Here is a 20,243-nt window from a genome sequence, read left to right as displayed (position 1 = left end):
AAAGAAGATAGTGGTTTGCGAGAATTATAGCCGTCACTCAAACGAGGTTAGAGAGCGCGGTGGCGTACGTTTTTCTTTTCATCGCAGAAGCTTCACTTCTTCATTCGTCACCGTTTCATTCTCGGCAAAGTACGTACGGGACACACCGCTTCATCGTGAAAAGCTGCTCTTTCCAAAAAAAAAAAGCTCGGTATTCAGTTTACCTTTCTCGTTACGAAATGAAGAAAAGAAAAGGTGCTCGCATGCCTCATCGATTTTGCAGTTTTCCTTGCCGTTGCCGCGGTGTAGCGAAAACGCAGCACGCACCCTCCAGGGAAAGAACAAGAAGAGAAGCGAGATGTCGGTACAAATTACGAAGGAAGAGAAAGCCGTCGCGTTTGAGGGGGAGGGGGGGGCGTAACTTCTGAGGAAAGTTGAAGCGCAGTTCAACAAGCAGAGTTGGGGAGAGAAAGAAAAAATAATAATGAATGAAAGAACGGCAAAGATGCAACGACGCTGATTGGGAATAAAAAAAAAACAGAGCATCGGCACCACAGCTGACTCGTTCTCTTAGCGTCACCACTCTTGTTCCCCTCCGCCTCAAGCCTCACGGCAAATACTGCTTTTGCAGTTCATCCACCGCAGACGTCCATGTCCACTTGCATTGCAGTGCCGCAAACTTCACCAGCGCCGCGAACACCGCCTTGTGGGCGGGGAAGGCGTCATCACAGGCGACGTTGCGGCAAATGTGGCAGATCCAACGCTCCAGCGTATCTTGGTCGAAGCCGTTCAGCACCACCATTTCGCGTACATACCGTCCGACAGCGGCGTTGAACGGCCGGCGAAACATCACGGCATCTTTGATCTCCGCTGCCAGATCGCTGCCACCACCGCTCGTAGCCGCAGCCTCCACAACGGCAGACGCATCTCCTCCTAGATCCGTGTTGCCACTACGTGACACGGCGGTTGACGTTGGCCACTGCCCGTCACACCAGAGCGTGACTCGCGCAAGCATCGGTGCGTTTTTCTCCAGGAATGCGCCAAGCAGATGCGAGTCTTCAAGAAACGTCTTGATCATATTTCGCTCGCTTGGCGAAAACTCGTGAAAGCGGTGCCGGAAGTGCGCCGGCAGCTCGCCGCCTGACTCCTGCAACATCGTCCACGGACACGGAGAGGACACACAGGACTGAAGAAAGTCCGCGGTGGGGCTGGCGGCAGCGTCGAAGAGCAGCTCGTGTCCGCGCGACGAGACAGTCACGCCCGCCTTCGTTTCGCGCACCACGCGGGGGTGCAGAAGCAGCTGCACCTCGCCCAGCTGCAGCGGCATCGCTGGCAGTGGCACGGCGCAGTTGAGAGTGTCCATGAACGACAAATTGAGTTCCACCGCGGGTCGCCCATCGGAGGGGCGATGAAGAAGAAGAGTGGGGGCGTGCGAGACGGCTTCCCCTTGCTGTGTGGAGAAGGTTTTGGAGGACTGCAGGAACGCGTCGAGGTGGACACCCGCCGCCTCTGTTGATTGCAGAAGGCGGTCCAAGGTCTGATCGTACCACCGCGCAGTGCTCTCCTTGTCTCGACCCCACGTCCACTCCTCGACGGGGATTGCCGTAAACTGTGCTGCGATGGATTCGTCTTGTTCAAACAGTTCATGCAGAACTAGATACGGAGACGGCAGCTGAGACACGGGAGTTGCCTCGTTGCTCTTCTCCGCGTCTGTATACGCCTTCACTGCCCGCCGGCGCCACACCTCCGAGGCTGCCATGACGCTCATCAACAACATCTTTGCCGTCAAGAGAACTTCGCTCGAGATGCGCAGCGCAACCGCCTCGCTGGACGACTGTGGAACTGCCCTTTCCTTCGCTGTGGGCCGCGAACGCTCAAGCTCGCGGTACTGCACGTCGTGCAAGGCCTCGTTGAGGGATGAGAGGAGCACCGTGGCAAGTGATCGACGACACGCCAGGAGATCGTTCATGCCTTCTACAGCCAGAGGCACAGGGTCCACCTCGGGCACCATCATGCCGGCCAGGACTGCTGCTCCCGGTGCAACACTCGAGTTGGCCAGATGGGCAGGGTCCAGCGTCAGCTCTGACACGGAAGACTTCGTGGGTGAGTGCACGTCAGCGAGCGGCACGGGCAATCCGCTGCGAGACTCCACGAGAAAGCTACTCGGAGGATCGGTGGAGGGCAGAAGACATTGTGCAGGCTCTGCTACCTCTTCTCCACCGAAGCCGTCATCGCCGTTACGTGCGTCCTGCGCCGGCGGGCTTTTCCAACCACGCGACAACGAAACAGCCGCTTGAGGAGAATTGGAAGGGCTGACCGCACGCGTCGCTGAGTAACTGCTTTGCCACGCACGCGGCGTGGTCGACTCCGCGCGGCGTAGCGCCAGCAGCGCACGGGGAAGGGCCTCCGCCACAAAGCAGTCCGGATAGAGAAGCTCGATCAGGGTGAAAAGATCACGCGCCTCGCACTCGGACCGGTGCTGGTGCGGTGCGCCGTGCACCTTCTCGACGGTGGACGACAGAGGTGACATGTTGAAGAAGCCGTCTGCCAACAGTGTCGCTAGTGTGCTGATACATTTTGAGGAAGGGAGGAGCAACACATGACCGTACTCTCCTTCGCCCGTTATGGTCTGCGGCTGTGACTGACTGGCTGTCAATTTGGTTTGCTGTGCAGAAGGCGTGGCCACGGCAGCGTAGGGTGTTTCGGAGGTCGCGGTGCGGAAGGGGAGGACAAAAGGCACCACTACCCCGCCCGTCATGGCATCCCGCGCCAGGGGCTCCGCCGACTGCTTCTTCACACGCGCATAGGTGAAGACTTGAAACAACGCACGGTACTGCAGCAAGTTGGAGCTTTGGGTGGCGGATGGAGAGACAGGTACGGAGAATGCACCGCTCATCGTTTCTTTATTATTATTACCTTTCCTGATCTTTGAGTTTGAAGGTTCTTTAAGGGTGTTGCTGAAGATAACGCGCCTCCACAGGCGTTTTGTTTTTCTCTTTGCTCTGCCTCTGTGATGCTGTTGTCGTTGATGCACGAAGCGCGCACCGATAAATGATTTCCAGCGAGTAACGCGGTAAATGAAGAGAAATAAATTAGACCGAATGCGGAGAGGTGGCTCATCCAGCTCACCGTAGTAAAAAAGTGGGTTTGAAGAATGCACGTTTTCCCTTTTCCTTGTTGAGGCGTTGAAGCCGTGGGACATTAAAGGCAATGTGAAAAAGAAAGGACATCAATGGATAAGGGAGTTTCGACAAGCGCAGCACATTGTAGAAGGAGAGAAGGAGTACAAGGACTTCTTTATCGTTCAGCAAAATCTGAGCTTGTGCATTTCACGGGACACACGTGTTTTCAAGCACGAGACCCTCTTCAGGTTACGACTTTCACTTCGGTGGTGCAACTACACTGGAGGCGATGTTGCCTTTTATGAAGCGAAAAGGATTTCGCAAGAGCGTCCGATTCCCATCGAATGGCTGAAAAGTTCGAAGGAGCGACCGGCTTCATGAGAGTTGGGGTGCGTGAAAAGAGGTTACCTTTTTGGAGGGTTGTTTCTCTCATCAATGTGAACGGGAGACGGAAGGGGGAAAAAAGCCGCTTAAGGCTTCTTTCGACGTGCTCGTTTCGAGACCCAATAGAGACCCGGCTTGATGTCTTCTTCCCTTTTACTGAAGAAACCCCTCAGTTCTGTGCGACTCCACCTCGCTTCACTCTGGTCTTGAGTCGCTTCGCTAATGTCCGAAAGACGTCATCCAGCTGCGGGTCCATCGGATCGGTCGCCTTTTGCAGCGCGTCCTCCGCAAAGAAGCTCGCCTCTTCCTCCATGACCTGCTGCAGCACACCGCACTCTTTGCCGTAAAAAGGGAGAAGTGATAGACGGTGCCGCAGCGGGAGCAGGTCCCGCACACGTCGCCACCGCTCACGGATCAACGTCGCCAAGGTCACGCCGCAGCGAGCGCAGTCTAGCTCCAGGGCGTGCTGCAGCTCGGGGAACTGCAGACAGGCGCCGACGTAGAGCGGCCCGGGTTCGATCGACTCCACAAACGTGGGGTACTCCGGGCCGCTCGCTGCCGCACCGCCGTCCTCCGGCTTCGTCGCCACGGCCACCATCACCTGCAACGAATGCTCCGACCCGAATCGGACGGCGAAGTCGCACAGCGAGGCGGCCATCGCCTCCACCGGCAACCCCGCGGAGAGACCCCGCCCAACAAGCTTCGCCAACTCGTCCATGCTGCTGTCCTCCTGGTGTCGCGTCTCAAATACGGCGTGGTTGCACAGCACCAGCGCATCTCCCTCCAACATTCGCCACGTCTTGACGGTGGGCAGCGCGATCATCTTCTGCTGCACCGGCGACCGCTGTGCGTTGTTCTTCATGGACCAGTGACCAAAGCTGCGGGACACGTTCATAAACGGGTTGCCGTCGATGACGTCGCCGACCGCGGAGTCGACTTGACCGCCGGCTTGAATGATGCGACGGTACTCGGCGGTACGCAGGGGGTTGTGGTCGACACTGAGTGGGACGGTGCGTTCACGCGACGGGTCCAGCAGACTGCGACTGCCCTCCGTCAAAGGGTTTCGCGCCACCCCGAAGGCGCGCGAGTTACCCACGGCCCCCACCGTCACGTCCAGGCAGTAGGGTGCTTGTGCCAAAAGCAGCTGCACCTGTCGTTCCTCTGCCGCCTCTGCGGACAGCAACGTTTTCTGTGGAGGAGGGGCCAGCTGCTGGCGTTGTTCGGCGAGGACGCGGCGTTGCTGCACTTCCACAGACATTGGCACCACTGTGGCGTTGAACCACACGCCGCGGCAGCCCGTCTCTTCGGCGGGAATCGACGCGTGCTCTTGATCACCGCTGTTGTCTCCTCCTCCTCTCCCTTCTAGTGTGTCCCTTCTGGCTGAACTCGTGAAGTGCGCTTTCTCCTCTTGATGTGCGTCCGAAGCACGCCGATGGACGTGGCACGCATTGAAGAAGGCTGAGTCCGCGTACATGGCGTACTGCTGGAAGTCCCACTCGGACATCACGCTCGTGAAGTCCGCCACGCCCATGCCGCTGCGCCGCCGCAGGCCGGCCATCATGAGGTCCAGCAACGGGTTTGCCGGATCCTCCTTGCGCAGCGCGCGCAGCTCGGCCGGGATGACGGTGTGCATGCTGAGCGCACGGGAGAGGTAGTTGCTGATGAAGGTAGACGCGTCGCGGCCGGCGTAACTGTCCAGTAAGCCGCCGCCCACCATCTCGCCAAAAAAACTTGGTGCCAGCGCACCTGCAGACGCCGAGCTTGACGACGCGGTGTTGCGTTGCTTGTCGTAAAATGTCACATTTTTGCGATTGAAGACGTTAAAGGAATCCATGTTGTAGCTTGTGGCGAGGTTCATGATCTCGCAGGTACCGACGTGCATGTACGGCATCGTCAGACGCTGCACTTTTTTGTGCTGGAGGGGAAAAGACTTCATGATCGTATGTGCGCTGCTGCCGTGCGTAGTCGTCCCTCCACGCAGCCTGCTCCTTTCCGTTTTTCCGTGTCACTTCACGGAGACGCAGAGAAACGAAGAGGAGCGCAACTATCAGTTTCCGTACAAAACAAAAAGAAGAAAGAACATCAGGGGCAGAAATGGAGAGCAAGCGTCACACAGCCATGCGTAGAATAACGTGACACAGATGCTCACCGTTCTCTGCGAAAAAAAAAAAAGCTCTTCCATGAACGAGTCAAGTTGTAAGGGTCCCGTCACGCCTTCATTCTACAGACGATGCAGCGGCGCAGCGTGGATCAGGTTTGAGAAGAAGTGTTTCATCAAGTGTACGAGCCCCCTCAAAAGCCGGCTCTTCGTTTCTCCGTTGTGACTGATGCGCCAAAGACGACGGCTTCGTACGGTTTTCTCTTTTTTATTATAGTTTTCTTTTGGTTCTAGTGCTTCATAACATACACATTAGGTTATTGAAGGAGCCTACGGTGAAGCCCCGTTAATCGTTAAGTTAGTGTTCGCATTCCAAAACAGAAGTAGAATATATATATATATGTAAAACCGCCAGACAAGCGGAATAAGAAAAAATGAGAGAGTGCAAGCGGTGTGAAAAGCAAAAGCGGGGTAGCAAAAACGGAAGGAATAAAAACAACTGGTTCCATCAATACAGACAGACACACACGCACATGCACTATAAAAAGAAAGAAAGGGGAATGACTGACTCATTCAGACCCGTTACCACCCAGTGAAGAGAGAAAAGGAGAGCTAACTGAACTGAATGAGAAGCACCAACAACAAAAAGAACCAGTTTCGCGTCACGCACGTCATACGTACATCGACGAGGGAGGCGAGAAGAAAAAGGAACAACCACATTAAAGAAAAAACGGGGGGAAGCTCATTGGCACACGTACCAAAACAAAACAAAACAGAACACGGGTGCAGAGACCTAACGAAAAACACCGGAGAGGTACATGCTTCCATCAACCGGAGGCATAATGGCGAATAGCTGAGATAAGAGGGACGGAGAACATATATATATATCAAAATGAAAAAGATGTTCTTTTGAGACGCACTCCATTCACGTCATGCAGCGACGTATACGAAGAATAAAACACCAGAAAACGGGGGAATTCAGTTACGAGTGGAGCGACGGTTAAGCCACGACAAAAAAAAAGACCTCGAGACTCCAACGAGTTAAGGTGATGAAAAGAAAGAAACGAAAAAGACAGGAACAAAGATGGTTAAGAGGAGAGGGTTTCATGTATGCGAGAGATGCGGTGAATGCTTACGGTGCAGAGCAAAGGCATGAAAAAAAAAAAGAGAGAAAAGCACGAACAACGACAACGGAAAACTTTCAACGAACCGCTCGCCAACCCCGAAAAAGATGTACAACAAGGAAACAGAGCAGGCGGCGCAGAAGCCCATGGCAAATACTCCCTTCTTACTGTTATATTCCATTAGTTGTGTTTAAGCTGCATACCTTCCCAAGAAAATAGTCAACGCCTATCCGTCAGTTGAACACATATATATATATATATATATAAAGAGCATGATAACAAAATGAAAGGTGAGTGTTTATATGGAACCGGAAAAAAGAAAGAAAAACGAATTGATGTTTTGGAAGTAATAAAAACGAAGCCCTTAAGAAAACCAGAAAACACAAAACAACTAATATTACAGCTCTTGGCAAGCCAGAAGGAAAAGAAGAAGACAAGGGGGAAAAAGAAGAGAGCGGACAATGCAAGAGAGACACAAATGCAGTTGACGAGTTGTCAGGAAAAAAGGAAAATATATAGTTTTTTTAAGTAGTCAATCGAAATAAAAACACCAACCAAAATGAAAAAAAAAGCAATGGCAACAAAACAATAATGTAGTAGAATCGTCTCCTTAAAAGTCAGAGAACTTCTGAGAGGCAACGTCTTGCCTCCACGCATTGTTCTGCAAAGGCGTCCGAAGCTTCAGCTCGCGTTGACGGCGGCTTTCGGACGACACGTCCGCATTTTTTGTGCTGTCCAGCGGCAGCTGCGGCGCAGAAAGTTGGAGCTCCGCGGACAGCCGAGGAGATGCCAGCCGAGGCAGTGGCGGTGCAGGGCCGGGCGACGAGGCAGTAAAGGAAGGAAGATCGTAGGTCTTTCGTCGTGCCTCCGATGCTGTGTCGGACGCTCGCCGCTTCGAGGACAGCATGCCTACAAGGGTTCGCTCTCCATTCGCGAACGGCATCGGAAACTGCGGCAGAGTGGGCGGCGAATGCTGTTTTTCACGGAGTTCGTGCCTCTCATCTGCCGAGCGCACGCAAGAACCCCTGGGACTGTGCTGCTGCTCCTTTTCCTCCGCATCCAGCTGCCGCAGAGGACTACCTCCCGCGTATTGGGTGTTCCGTAGCTGTACGGCGCGGTCCTTGCTGCCTTTCAAGACGACCCCCGGCTTTTGAAGACTGCGCAGCTTCTTCAACTCCGCGGCCTCGGCGTACTCGATCGTGGCTCTTGCCTTCTCCTCCGCTAAAAGCGGCAACTCCACATGCGGATGCAGACGGGACTCGAAGGCGCCGGTGGTGGAGACGGCCGGAATGGCGATGGTCGCGTCGGTGGATTGAAACGCCGGCGACGCAACCTCCGCACCCATCAAAAAATCGCGGCTCGGCTGCGGCGTCTCATCATTGTCGTCGTCGTCGATGGCGGAGATTGTCGTGCGGAACGACCGCGCCGCTCGTCCGGGTGCCGTCTCAGCGCTGGGAGACATGGCCGATGAGAGCCGCCGCGCCCCGTCTGCGTCTCGTGGAGGGGACACGACGTGGGGCGAGCGCGTGCTGCGCGTCGGCTCAGCGTGGACAGCCGGCACCGTCTCATTGTTGTGTGACGGCGACGGGCTCAACGACGGTGGCGGTGGGGCGTGCCGCGCCTCGGTGCCGGTGGCGGTAGGTATCGCGGCGGCGTTCTGCACGGGCGGGTCGCGCTCGTAGGAGTTGGTGGACACCGGCATCGACCCGGCCGATAACTGAGCCACCGACAGAAGGGGACAGGACATGCTTTGTCGCGAAATTCCGAGAGAGGAGATGGACATGAAAGGTGTCACGATACCGCCGAAGTCCGTGTCGAACTGAATGGCGTGCACCGACGGCCCGGAGATGAGGCGGCGGGTGCTGAGAGACTTATCGGCCGACAAGTCATCGGGCACTTCGATCCCGAGCATTGTCCCATCCATTGACGAGGTCGCGGCGTTAAGATCCGGTGCGGCCTCGCGCGACTGAAAACGTTCTAACGCGGCACCGAACAAGCCCTGCGGGTGCCACGAGGCGGAGTGTTGCTTGTTGCTTTCATTGTGCTGCGACTCCATCGTTTGACTACCGTGGCCGAAGGCGGCAAACTTCACGGCGGGCTCGCCACGTCGGTGCGGCTGCATTTTGGTCCACAGCAGTGACGTGTCGTCCTGCACGGCGTCGCTGTCCATATCAGGCGAGGCCGGCGCTTTCGCTGACCCTCCCAGTACCTGCTGCAGCCCCGCAGACGGCGACACCTGGGAGAAGGTCAGATTTGAGTTATCAGCGGGGGCGTCCCACGAGTTGAAGGCTGAATTGTCTCCACCAGCGCGGTTGCTGGTGAGGGAGAAGTCGGCGCCGAGTATCTCTCGCGGCGACGGCGATGTGTTTTGGTGCTCCGACGTGGTCGCGTTGGCAGACGAGCTGGAGCTCGGCTGACTGAGGCGGCGGCCACGTATGCTGGACGGAGGCGCCGCAGTAGTCGCCAGTGGAACGCCTGGTGGCGCCGACGCTGGCGATACGCGGGAGTTCTCCATCACGCACGGTTGCGTGTGTGAACGTCTCTCTCTGTCGTCCTTTCAAAGACCGTGGAGCGGCCTTGCTGTTCAATCTCAAAGATTTCAGTCTCGTACCAAGAAGAGTGAAAACAAAAAACAAAGATGAAAGAATGAACGGAAAGTTGACGTTGTCAAACAAGCAAAAGAAAAGCACCTTTAGAGGAAACCCTCTTTGCGAGAGGCAGGAAGCGGTTCGGAAACGGAAGTTGAGTAGCATGAAGCCCGGAATGTGGGCATGCAAGGACGCGAGCGTTTTTTGTGTGAGTGGGCGCGGTGACAACAAGAACATCCGAAGAAAGAAAGAGAGCGAGTAGTGGTCCACAAAAAAAGGGGGCGCAGTAAATGACCGTGTCAGAAATATTGAGTGACAGAAAACAGGAAGAACTTCGCATAGGAGTGGATCCAATAAAGCTGACAGAGCAAACAGTGGTGGGCATCAACGCTAGACGACCAAGACAGCACTTTTCATTGATCTTCCTTTCAGCAACTGAAAAGAGTGTCAACGATTGCTTCGATACGTACGCGAACAACAGTCGTGGCGGCAGATTGCGGCAAACACGCAAATCAGCCCCTCAAATTCATTGCGTTGTTGCTTTACTAAATGTGTGGCAGACCCCCACCAACGAATGCTACGACACTGCAGATTCATTACCAGAACAATCCGAAGACGCGCTCATCGACACGCCTTTTGGTTTATTCCGGAAGCTGGACGAAAAAATATATATATTCTCATGTTACCACTGATTCAATGATGTGAACAAAGAGAGACTGCTGAAACTCGAAAAATACATCCCCATTGACAAGACAAGCTACGGTAATGAGCTCTCCCCTCCTCTTCCTTACCACAGACCAACGTGCATGTTGTAGTACTTCTGCACCGACTTCTGCGGCAGATAGCAGTCCATCACCGAGCCCAAAAGTGCCACGGCGACGCCGTCCGCGAAGGTGGGACAGCGGTGAATGAGCTTCGACGGGTAAATATTCGGTTTCTCCGCGCCGTGGGCCTTCAACAGCTCCTGCACCGACGCCCCGGCGCTGGGAGACGATACGGATGCCGCTTCAACTTCCACAGGAGAGGAAACAACAGAAGAAGAAGAGGGGGGCATTTTGTGCAGCTCCGACACCGCAGCGCTCTTCACCGCCAACGGCGAAATCTGCGTGCGCACCGTCACCGCCTCCCGCTTCATCGCCTCCAGCAGCGCCGCCGCCTTCGGATCGTCGTCGCTTTGCGCCTGCAGCATCGCGAACTCCATGTCGTCGTGGTAGAACTCGCGGCAGCGTCGACTCGCCAGGTAGCACTTCACGCACTTCATCGTCGATGTAGCAGCCAGTGCCAAGCAGCCGACCGTCAGCATCGGCTGCGTGCGAAGCCCGCGTAGAATGGTCCACGCGGAAAAGTGGCGGTTGCGCTGGCCGCGGCGCAGGCCAGCCAGGAAGTCTACCTCGCGCTGATCGGCCTTGAGCAGGCGGAACGTGTACCAGCACAGCGAAGTCGTGAAGAGGCAACCACCGAAGGCGCCGACGGAGGCGCCGCGGAAGTAATCTGGACCGAAGGCGCACACGACGTCGTCGTCCTCGGCCTTTTGGAAGAATTCTGCGAAGGCTGCGGCGATGCCGTCTGGCATGCGCTGACGAATTGACGAGCCAGACGCGGAGGAGGAAGCTGAAGACGCAGGAGTGGCCATCTTCACTTTGCCGGGTCTTTAATGAATACGCTATTCAATGAAAGAGGAAAGGGAAAAAAGGTAACTGCTTGTAGGCTTCCAATTCTTATTGCTATTCGAGGTGTGGCTGGTGGAAAGACGACAAAGCAAAAAAAAAAGGAGGAAAAGGTACGAAGAGGTCAACAGCGAAGCCAAACCAGCAGGGAAAAAGTGAAGTTTGCCCAGCGGTCTCGTTCATGTGTCTTTGTTTGGCGCTCCTTTCAACAACAGGCTTAAAGGACCACACGGTGTGGCCGCAGCGCAGCAGCACCAACACCTTCCTATGGACGCAGTAGGAGCTCGCTAGAAGATTTGTTTTTTGCTTTCTCCCCTCGTCGCCACCATGCAATCGCGCTTCCCGGGCGTTTGAAGCAGATACGTGCGTTAACACTGTAAGAAGTCTCAGCGCTCAGTGAAAACAAAACAAAACAAGAATAACCTACAGGAGGCGCTAAGCAGCGTCACGCACCCAGAGCTCAATGGTCCTGTCTTCGTTCGGCTCGAAGCTGTACGGGGCGTGTGCCACCACCTTGTCCAGGCGGTACCCCATGGGGACCAGCAACTCACCCTCCAGCTTCTTCGCCGCGTTGTGAAAGAGAATGAGTCCACCGGGCAGCGCAGGAGCCACGTCGGCCGGCATCAGGCGCTGCACTTCTCGCCACCACACCTCCTCGGAAAGCTTCCCGTCTTCCTTCCCCGCACGCATCGCGCTAAAAGTCAGAGGCGACCGCCTTCGCAAGTAGCGCCACAGTGCGTAGGACTTCGGCTGCTCCGTGAAGAGGCGGTCCTGTGTCACCTCACGTACCAGCGTCTGCGGGTCCAACTTCATGGGACAGTCCACCCACTCCAGCACATCCACTTTACCGTGCACGTGTGCGTAGCCAGGTGTGGCGTAGCAGTGCGTGAGCACCTCCAAATGGCGAAAGTGCCCTGGGGCATTGCGCAGCTCACGAAACATGGTCGGCCCACCACGGCGATAGCCGTAGAGCGCACAGAGCAGCAGAAACGCGCTGACAAACCAGAACGCGCTGAAGAGCCGCCGAGTGGTGGAGGCGCTGGGGACGCGAAGGCCGTACCAGTTCAGGCGAGGGGCCAACGGCGGCGGCATCGTCGTGCAGCCCATCGCCACCACCACACTCGAAAAAAGCAACACCAAAGGAAGCAACAGGTAAACAAAGCGCATCTCCTTGTGTGCGACGGCGCTGTGGCAGAGCAGCGTAAACGCCGCCACAATGGCCCAGCGGCGAATTTCGCGCCGCACGGGACGCGGACGAGCGAACGCGACCGACGATGTAGCAGCAGCAGCAGCAGCGGCAGCAGCGCCACCGCTGAGGAAAGTAGGTGCCCCACCGGTGCTGGGCCGACTCGCATTTTCACTCGGCAGTCGACTCCACGCACTCGGCCACCACAACAAAAAGATCGAAAACGGAGCCGTCAGGACGGGCAGGAGAGCCACGTACCAGTAAGCTGGCTGCACCCCGTAGTACCTGCTCACATCCATCAGTATGTTAAACCGGAGAAACCGCAGCGGGGTAATGACAACGCGTCTGTAGAACACAAAGTCCACAGCGCACACCGCGAGGCCAATCCCAAGTCCCATGCCGAAAGTGATGAGCAACAGGTAGAAGACGCCACGCGTGAGACCCTTCTGGCGACAGGTCTGGTAGGCGTGAAAGGCAAAGATAGGCAGCAGCGCGAAGGCCGCCGTCACACGCATCGCACACGCTACCCCGGCCCAGAACAGGAACCCTTTGTAGGTTTGGTGATAGAGCGCGAGGAGGAAAAAGAGTGACTCCGCCACGTTCGAGTAGCACCGCACACCGTCGTAGTTCAGAAACCACTCCACTACGAGAATTGCAAGGGTGACGGAGGCGATCGTCGGTGATCGCGATGCGACGGTGTGGGTCGTCTTGGCCACTGCAGAAGGATTTTTTTTGGCCTTGTGGACGAGGTAGTCGAGGCGCTGCGCCAACGCCAGCATAGCGCAGTCGTGCGCGAAGAAAAGCAGGGATTGCACGCAGCGGCTGGAAGCCCACACCGTCCACGCGGAGTCTATTCCCGTCCATTTCAACAGAAAGAGCGGAGCGGCGAAGAGTAAAGGAAAGACGTAGGACCGAATCCCCTCCTCCCACTCCCACGTCAGGTGCCCACGGCCAAACACCATGAAGTAGGCCACCTCTTCGCTCTGCCACCACTCGTCCGGCGACTCGGCGGTGCGCACGGTGAGACACAGCAGAAGGCGGTAGAGGAAGAGGGCGGTGAGCAGTTTCCACGACCATAGAGGCCGAGGAAAGTGACTAAACCAGCACAGAACGTCCATCAACGAACACAGCAACAAAAACTGGCTACACAAAAGAGAGGAGAAATATATTTATAAAAACCGTCTTGACGGAGCTTTTATTGTTCTAATCACCAAGAGGGCGAGATGCGTGGAGTAAGTATGAGGAGCCGAAATACACTTCAAAGGGTTCTCAGCATCTTTTCGCTTTAATTCTAAAAGAGAGACACTACAAATTGAAGAAGATTGTGAAGAAGAGAACGTGACCGCCAAAACACCGGAAAACCAAAAAAAAAGAGCTACTTCGTTTCTTGTGTGGTGATTGTTCAACAGGTGAGGGTGGCGACGACGGTCTCGATAAGGATGGCGATTCGATTGAAATGCGCTTTCTGCCAACCTCCAACGTCTATTTTAGTGGAAAACACCCGTTGATTGATAGGGCAATGCTGTTGACTGCGACAATGACAGCGAAGGAAGAAGAAAAGGGTAAATGGAATAAAAAGAAAAAGAAAGGTCGAGCACGCGCTCCATCACAATGCAGTCTTGGCAGATGAAAAGCAGAGGTGTTCTGTGCCACCGGGCATCTCTAGTGTTTGTGAAGATGCGTCTTTTATTCCGTAAATTATGATCAGAGTTTTCTCCCCTTTCATCCTTTGTTGGAGTCGCACGGCGTCTGTGAACCCTCGTTGAGATGAACTGATTTCTTGTCTTTTTCGTCTTTGAGAGCCAGGAGCGTGCGATCCCCAAGGAACATCGCCGTCGAGAAGACAAGGAACAGGAACGATGCTCCCACAGCAAAACAATAGGAACAAAAAAGCGAGCATACCCTGAGCGCCTCCTAAAATAGCGGAAAACATCCTATCGAATCTCAACTACAACGATTCGAAGACTAAACGGTCGTCTACTTTTTCACCTTTTTAAGGGATACTACGTTACAGGTAAAACAAGGAAACCAAGAAGGGATAATGATGATACAAAGCAGATACTACATAAAACAACACCACAAAACAGGCTTATCGCAGACTTGAACCAACTTGCCGAAGTTGTGTCGAGAACAGAATACAGGTTATGCAGGGGTGTGTTAATGAGGATGGACACGGCAAATATCAACCGCACCGCTGCCGTCTTCGACACCACGGCGCGTCAAGCTCTTCGCCTTCCAGATACGGTGGTAGTGATAGGCCATGTCATGCCCGTAGCCCTGCGGGTCGCTATACACCGCCATCATATCATTGGCCCACCGCTGAAACTCCGGCACGTACTCGTAGCTGCACTGCTGCGTCAGGTGACTCAGTTCATCCTTGCGGTTGCGTGGGTTGGGGTGCAGGAGCTTCTTGGTGCTCTCCGCCCGCTCCGCCTTGGACTCCTCCACGGTGCGGTTGGTGTAATGCTTCGTGATGCGGTTTTCTACAATACCCTTGGCAGCGATGATGGTGCGCACGGAGGCGAGGGCGGTGACTGGCTTGGCGTAGTGCGCCGCCACAGCGCAGGTGGCACGGCGCATGGCTAACTCTAAAAAATGATGTCTGAACGCAGTACGTAATACGACTCTGCAAGCAGAGAGAGAGAGAGAAGAAAAAAATGGAAGGGAGGGGAGAAGGGAAAACCGAGTTGCCGACTCAAAACCTAGTAAATACATAAAGTGTACCGTTCGACAGTGGAGTTGCGAGATCACGACACGAGAACAACACGTGAGGAGGACAGCGTTGGCGATCAGGTCCACAAATAGCGTAAGAGTCCGGAGAAGAAGGCGAGATAAAGAATGAAAAAAAAAAAACGAAAAAAGAAAGAGAAGTTTGAATCATTGTGTGGATGAACTCCTGTGAGGCAATGGCGTACAGAGGAGTTGCGAATGAAAAGACCACCGCAACACCAAAGAACCAGTCTTGGAACACTTCATCCTATGCAACGAGTCATTCCGTATTTGATGGTTGAAGTGTCACCGTGGCGGTCCACAGCGAGGTGTGTGTCCACTTTTTCCCTTTCTTTTGAAGTACACAGCAGTTTAATAAGAAATTCTGTCACGCGAGTATCGCAAGGCTTGTTTCACCGGGTGCTTTTCCAACGGATATACGTTGTGGAAGGCGCGCGAATCCCCTTTCCCTTTTCCCTGACCTTTAATTCAGAGGTAGTTCAAGTGGTAAGCACAGCAGATAACATCACTGAAAAGCACCACGTTATAAGCATTGCGTATGTTGCCCCTACCCTTTCTGGTCTCTCACGAATTCTGGCCCGCGTAGTTGCCGCCTTTTCTTTCCTCTTTCTTCTTACGGCTGCGCACTTTCGCTTGCCATGGTTGCTGCCGACGTCGACGCGTTCTTCACCGACCGGGGAACGTAATCCAACAGAAGCGCCCCAGCTCGCATGGCGTCTTGCAGCCCTTGCGGATCGACAATGCGCTGTTGCGTCGTCTTGTCCCGTGTGTAGAGCGGGCGCGATCCTGCCGAGACGAAAAAGGAGTCCGGTAGAACGGTCCAGCGACGGTCCGCAAAGGAGACGGCGTGGCTGCCGGCCGGGATGGCCACCGGCGAGGCGGTAGGGACGCCTTCCGGGAGAAAATCCTCTCTTGCGTGCTGCTCACACATGCGCATCGACTTCAGGCAGAGCGCGTCGCCTTCGTCGCGGGTGATCCAATAAAAGGTGGAGCAACGCGAAAGGGCCTCCCCGTCCTTGTCCCACATGGATTGGAGTTCGCCCATGACCGACATGAGGAAATCTCGACTTCGGTACACCTGTCTCTTCCGGGCGCAGCCAAAGTTATCATCCTCCCCCTCCTTCGTGACGGGCGTCAGTTCCACGTAGTTGAGGTCGGTGTTGACGAGTGGGAGGGCTGGTCTGCCGTCCGCGTAGAAGGAGCCGTAGGCAACTCCCTGCGGGTGCCCGACGACCACCAGCACTGTCGGCATGGGAGTACTTTTGTCCACCGCCGTCGTGCGGTCGTTCGTGTCCGAGAGGTGAGCGAGAGGCTCAATCACTTTCAAGTAATTCTCCACGGAAACACCGAGTGAGTTGCCGTCGCCGGTGACGGCCGATGGGTGCGGCAGGCAGCACACCGGGATGTACACACCCTTCACCTTCTGCTTGTTGTCCAAGACGAGAACGCGGCCGGCGCCACGCCCCGACGAGGAATGCCGCAGGAGGCGGTCATGTGGCATGAGAGACGTCGTCAGCGTTGCGTAGGCGTTTCCAGGGTTCATGTTGGCTTTGTACTTGACTTGGAAGTGTTTCATGTTGAAGTACGCTACAGCAGCGCGTGGAAAGTGGAGACGGGAGTGGGCAAACATCTTATGTCAGTGAGAGTGCGCGAACGCGCGGATTTGCGAATTAGATATATGTGCGTGTGTGTGTGTGTCGTGCTTGCGGAAGATACAAAGGTCCGCTGCGTTTCCTTCTCCCAAATGTACACGTCACCAATGGCCTTTCTATGGTTGCAAAATAAATAAATAAAGGGCAATTAATGATAACAGCAATCAGTTACAATAAGAAGAGTGCGGGATTTATGCGTGGGAGTTAGCTTCTTTAAAGCAAACAAAAAAAAGATCTAAGTGAATGCCGTGAAAGTGGACGAAATTGCGCAAGGCGTGCTGTCCACACGTGCTTTCACGGATTGCATGAGAGCGAAGAGTTTAGCAGGAGAGAGGAAAGAAGAAGAAAAAGAGGTAAACGAGAGGGCGTGTTACACAACTTCGTAAGTCTACTTGTCACTCAAAGTCATTCACGCGGCACGACCGGTAGAAAGGCCTATAACGGGTACGCTTTTTTTCCCCCAACCGAAATAGCTCAGCTTTTTACGCGTGTGGCACCGCAGTTGTGTGTGTGTGTGCGTGTGTGTGTCCTGCGGCTCTCGAGAATTCTTTAGTGAAGGTGTGTTCACCGTTTCCTTTTCATTTCCACTCACTTTACGGATGGATACAGACGGAGAAAAAAACAAATGCACCACAAAAAGTTTTGAACCTTATTAGAATTTAGGCGCCGAAAGTATCGTAATGCTGTCCTAAAAAAAAGGGGGAAAAATGGAAAACACTTCTGAAGAAGATGTACAAAGGTGTCAACTCCAAAAGAAAGAAACAAATTTGCTTACAGTGCTTTCACACACGCGCACACACGAAAATAATATCTTTTTGTTTTTTAAAACGCATCCGCGATTTACGAGGAAAACAACAAAAAAGCTGTTATGAGTCTGAAGTCCATCAATATGAATAAATAAATAAAGGGGAGCACGACTGTACCTTTTCTCTGATCTCTTATCTTATCCTACCTCCGCCGCAGCGATGAGGGCTCCATAGAAACAAAACAGATATATAAATAAATGAAAGTTACATGTGTTAGAGGGCGTTATCTCCTTTTTATCATGTCTGGTTAGATCTTTTTCTTAAAAGGCGGTCCCAATAGGACGCATGCCTGCCTAAAACCCCATTTGCCGCACCGCCCACACCATTAAGCGAGGAAGCGGGTCGCGAAAGTCTTGCGGCGCAGAACGGTGTGCAGAGCTCTGAAGGACAGCATGGAGTAGGCCACAAAGATTGCCGCCAACACAAAGAAGGGCGCCAGCGAGGTGTTCGGCGGGTCAGCGCCGGCATCAAAAGGCACCGGAACGTTCATCGCATAAAGCGTCTGCACCATCACGATGGGGTACATAATGTTCGACACCTCCGTGAGCAACAGCAGCATTCGCAGGGCGCGGTTGCCGCGGCGGAGGAGAAACCACTGGATGGCGACGTTGTGGTACCAGTTCGACACCGCCACCGTGTCGCGGCAGTCGCTGATCTCGCGCTGAAACTGCCACAGGTGCGCCTGCGCGTTTTCGAGCTCGCGCCGAATTGTCGGGTCCGCCACGAAGAACTGCTCGGCCGCCATGGGCTGCAACAGGGTGGCAAATACAACTTCGCGGCGCGCCGTCTCGGCGCCACACTCGCCGAAGCAGCGACGCACCGCCGTAATGCGCTTCACCACCTGGTCCTGGTCCCGCTGCTTTTCCTTCACCGCAAACACGGTATCACCCAACTCGTCCACGACTTGGGCAAGCGTGATGCTGTCGAGGTGGTGGCCCACGGCAATCTGCAAGAAGACACTCAGAATGTAGGGCGCGGTAAAGCGGCGCCGCATCGAGGGGGCGAGGAGAACGTTGCTGTGCAGCCGAGCCGCGGTGAGCTCCGGCGGGGCGCAGTGCAGCTGCACCATGCGCAGCAAGTCGTCCATCTCCGCAAACGGCTTGTCGTGAATGGTGAACATCCAATCCGCGAAGACGATGATGCCAACGGGCACCGCGTCCGGCACCGAGGAGCGTGGGGCTCCCACGCGGACCGCCTCAAACTGCATCTCCATCACGCTGCAGTTAGTAAGAGGGTGTCGGCGTGGCGCCGTTCCCTTCTTGTTCTTGTTCTTCGTCGTTTCTTTGTCTCTCGGGTGTGCACCGGCGAGGTGGCTTAAAAAGCCCTTCTTCTTCTCTGCGTTCTCGGACATCGCGTCCGCCTCGTCGGAATTCTCGATCACTGGGGTACACATCAGGTTCAAGAACACGTAACCGGACGTGGTGTCCGAGGCCTCCCCAGTCGCGGCGGAGTTGATGTCAACCGAGTCTGCCATAGACAGGTACAAGCAGTTGTCCTTGGTTTCCTGGGAAATCGGCAGCATATCCAGCAGCCGCGCCACCCGCTCCGCGCTGTGGGGTTGCGTGCGATCAACTTGCACATCCAGCCACTTCGCCAGTGGGAGCGGCGGGCCGGCGCTGGGCGACTTCTCCGCCGCCGCAGCAGCAGACACATCGTCGGGATGGTTGCCGTTGCGTGTGCCCGGCGCCGTTGTGGTCGCTTCGTCTTCCTGCTGTGCACGTCGGTCTTTGGTGGCGGCGGTGCGGCCGTCCCCTTCGTCCTCGTCGACGTCCTCCTCCTCCTCGTTGTCGTACAGCTCGCCGGTGGGGAGGTGCATGTCGTGCGAGTCCAGATAACGCGCCAGTCCCTCCGCGTGATGGAACTGACGCGCAAATGGGGCCGTGCTTTCGTCGTGCTGGCACATGAGCCACCAGTGCTCCGCGCTGTCCTCAATCCGCACCAGGTTCGAGGCGTCGTCGTGTCCGTGCACCGCCGACCCCGCCACCGAAGATGGAACTTTGGAAGGAGGAAAGGGGTCGTGCGTCGAGGCGACATCAGGACACGTCGCGTCGTCTGCGTGCTCCTGCACGCGCAGGTGCAGATACGACCCGCGCGACTCGGGCGGCGCCGCAGGGTAGGTCCCCTGAGCAAAGCTGCGGTTCTTCAGAAACGAGTTGACTCTCCCGCGGCTTTCCTTGCCCGGCCTGAAACCGCCAAAGTCGATCACATCGGTGCCGTCGGAGTGGACGTAGAGGTGACTCAACAGTGTGTAATCGAACGGGGACGGGTCGACCACTTCCTCCAGCGTTGCGTGACGGCGACTCGTTTTCATTTTCGATCTTATGCCGCCTCGCGGAGTAAAAGAAATACACGAATCGTTCGCGCGAGAACTCCGCAGGGTAGAGATGAAAAGCTGCTAATTGCTATGAATAAGCTTACTCATCTGAATGAACAACGAAGAAAGTAAGAGGAGAGACCTAGACGCCGAAAAGAAAAAAAAGAAAAGAAAAGTAGTGTATGCGTGTTGGCGAGTGTGTAAGTGTGTGTGAGTGTGACGAGAGCGGAAGCGAGGGCACAAGAAGAATGCACAATTGTGATTTTACATTCTTTGGCTCCACGATCTGCTTGTCATGCTCATTCTTTTCTGTTTGTTTCGTGAGGCAGCGTATTCGTATACGAGGAGAACAGAGATGAGTAGGAGGGGAAGGGGGGGGGGAGGGATAGAGGAGAAAGGAAGTTACGTATCAATACAAAGTGGCCGCCTCACCAGTGAGAAGGACACAGTACTTACCAGAAGAGCATCGAGATTCACCGTGACCGCTGAAGTAGTCGTTTTTCTTCTTAAGGAGCCCTTGTTGATAACTGGGAGAAAGCACTCAGCCCCACGTTTCTCCTACAGCTTCTATTCCAAATGGCAGTCGTGTTTTT

General features: G+C 55.0%; 8 protein-coding genes across 12 annotated transcripts; all 8 read right to left on the bottom strand.

The window, feature by feature from the left end:
- Positions 1-586: 586 nt before the first annotated feature.
- Positions 587-3,154, bottom strand: ABB37_05045 (hypothetical protein; the record flags this gene model as incomplete). 3 transcript variants are annotated; one of them, XM_015802941.1, is made up of 1 exon in its annotated part: positions 587-3,154. In XM_015802941.1, the coding sequence occupies exon 1, from the start codon at positions 2,873-2,875 to the stop codon at positions 587-589; it is 2,289 nt and encodes a 762-aa protein (XP_015658457.1). In that variant the 5' UTR covers positions 2,876-3,154. The 3 variants fall into 3 exon arrangements, with proteins under 3 accessions (XP_015658457.1, XP_015658458.1, XP_015658459.1); XM_015802942.1 differs by having other exon boundaries at positions 587-3,148; XM_015802943.1 differs by having other exon boundaries at positions 587-2,997.
- Positions 3,155-3,654: 500 nt separating this feature from the next.
- ABB37_05044 (putative mitochondrial protein phosphatase 2C) lies at positions 3,655-5,531 on the bottom strand (the record flags this gene model as incomplete). Its single annotated transcript, XM_015802940.1, has 1 exon — positions 3,655-5,531. The coding sequence occupies exon 1, from the start codon at positions 5,419-5,421 to the stop codon at positions 3,655-3,657; it is 1,767 nt and encodes a 588-aa protein (XP_015658456.1). The 5' UTR covers positions 5,422-5,531.
- Positions 5,532-7,317: 1,786 nt separating this feature from the next.
- Positions 7,318-9,222, bottom strand: ABB37_05043 (hypothetical protein; the record flags this gene model as incomplete). Its single annotated transcript, XM_015802939.1, has 1 exon — positions 7,318-9,222. The coding sequence occupies one exon, from the start codon at positions 9,220-9,222 to the stop codon at positions 7,318-7,320; it is 1,905 nt and encodes a 634-aa protein (XP_015658455.1).
- An 860-nt stretch (positions 9,223-10,082) lies between these two features.
- ABB37_05042 (putative mitochondrial hypothetical protein) lies at positions 10,083-11,036 on the bottom strand (the record flags this gene model as incomplete). The annotated part of the gene is made up of 1 exon (XM_015802938.1): positions 10,083-11,036. Exon 1 carries the CDS (start codon positions 10,926-10,928, stop codon positions 10,083-10,085), a length of 846 nt encoding a protein of 281 aa, XP_015658454.1. The 5' UTR covers positions 10,929-11,036.
- Positions 11,037-11,397: 361 nt separating this feature from the next.
- ABB37_05041 (putative mitochondrial GPI anchor biosynthesis protein) lies at positions 11,398-13,679 on the bottom strand (the record flags this gene model as incomplete). The annotated part of the gene is made up of 1 exon (XM_015802937.1): positions 11,398-13,679. The coding sequence occupies exon 1, from the start codon at positions 13,264-13,266 to the stop codon at positions 11,398-11,400; it is 1,869 nt and encodes a 622-aa protein (XP_015658453.1). The 5' UTR covers positions 13,267-13,679.
- A 626-nt stretch (positions 13,680-14,305) lies between these two features.
- ABB37_05040 (hypothetical protein) lies at positions 14,306-14,852 on the bottom strand (the record flags this gene model as incomplete). 2 transcript variants are annotated; one of them, XM_015802935.1, is made up of 1 exon in its annotated part: positions 14,306-14,852. In XM_015802935.1, exon 1 carries the CDS (start codon positions 14,726-14,728, stop codon positions 14,306-14,308), a length of 423 nt encoding a protein of 140 aa, XP_015658451.1. In that variant the 5' UTR covers positions 14,729-14,852. The 2 variants fall into 2 exon arrangements, with proteins under 2 accessions (XP_015658451.1, XP_015658452.1); XM_015802936.1 differs by having other exon boundaries at positions 14,306-14,776.
- A 639-nt stretch (positions 14,853-15,491) lies between these two features.
- On the bottom strand, positions 15,492-16,823 carry ABB37_05039 (putative mitochondrial hypothetical protein; the record flags this gene model as incomplete). Its single annotated transcript, XM_015802934.1, has 1 exon — positions 15,492-16,823. Exon 1 carries the CDS (start codon positions 16,506-16,508, stop codon positions 15,492-15,494), a length of 1,017 nt encoding a protein of 338 aa, XP_015658450.1. The 5' UTR covers positions 16,509-16,823.
- Positions 16,824-17,661: 838 nt separating this feature from the next.
- On the bottom strand, positions 17,662-19,961 carry ABB37_05038 (hypothetical protein; the record flags this gene model as incomplete). Of its 2 annotated transcripts, none has more annotated exons than XM_015802932.1 (1): positions 17,662-19,961. In XM_015802932.1, exon 1 carries the CDS (start codon positions 19,645-19,647, stop codon positions 17,662-17,664), a length of 1,986 nt encoding a protein of 661 aa, XP_015658448.1. In that variant the 5' UTR covers positions 19,648-19,961. The 2 variants fall into 2 exon arrangements, with proteins under 2 accessions (XP_015658448.1, XP_015658449.1); XM_015802933.1 differs by having other exon boundaries at positions 17,662-19,956.
- Positions 19,962-20,243: the final 282 nt, after the last annotated feature.

The sequence above is a fragment of the Leptomonas pyrrhocoris genome (assembly GCF_001293395.1).
Source record: "Leptomonas pyrrhocoris isolate H10 chromosome Unknown, whole genome shotgun sequence".
In the NCBI taxonomy this organism is placed as follows: Eukaryota; Euglenozoa; class Kinetoplastea; order Trypanosomatida; family Trypanosomatidae; genus Leptomonas; species Leptomonas pyrrhocoris.
This window is presented reverse-complemented; position numbering and strand designations above follow the sequence as displayed.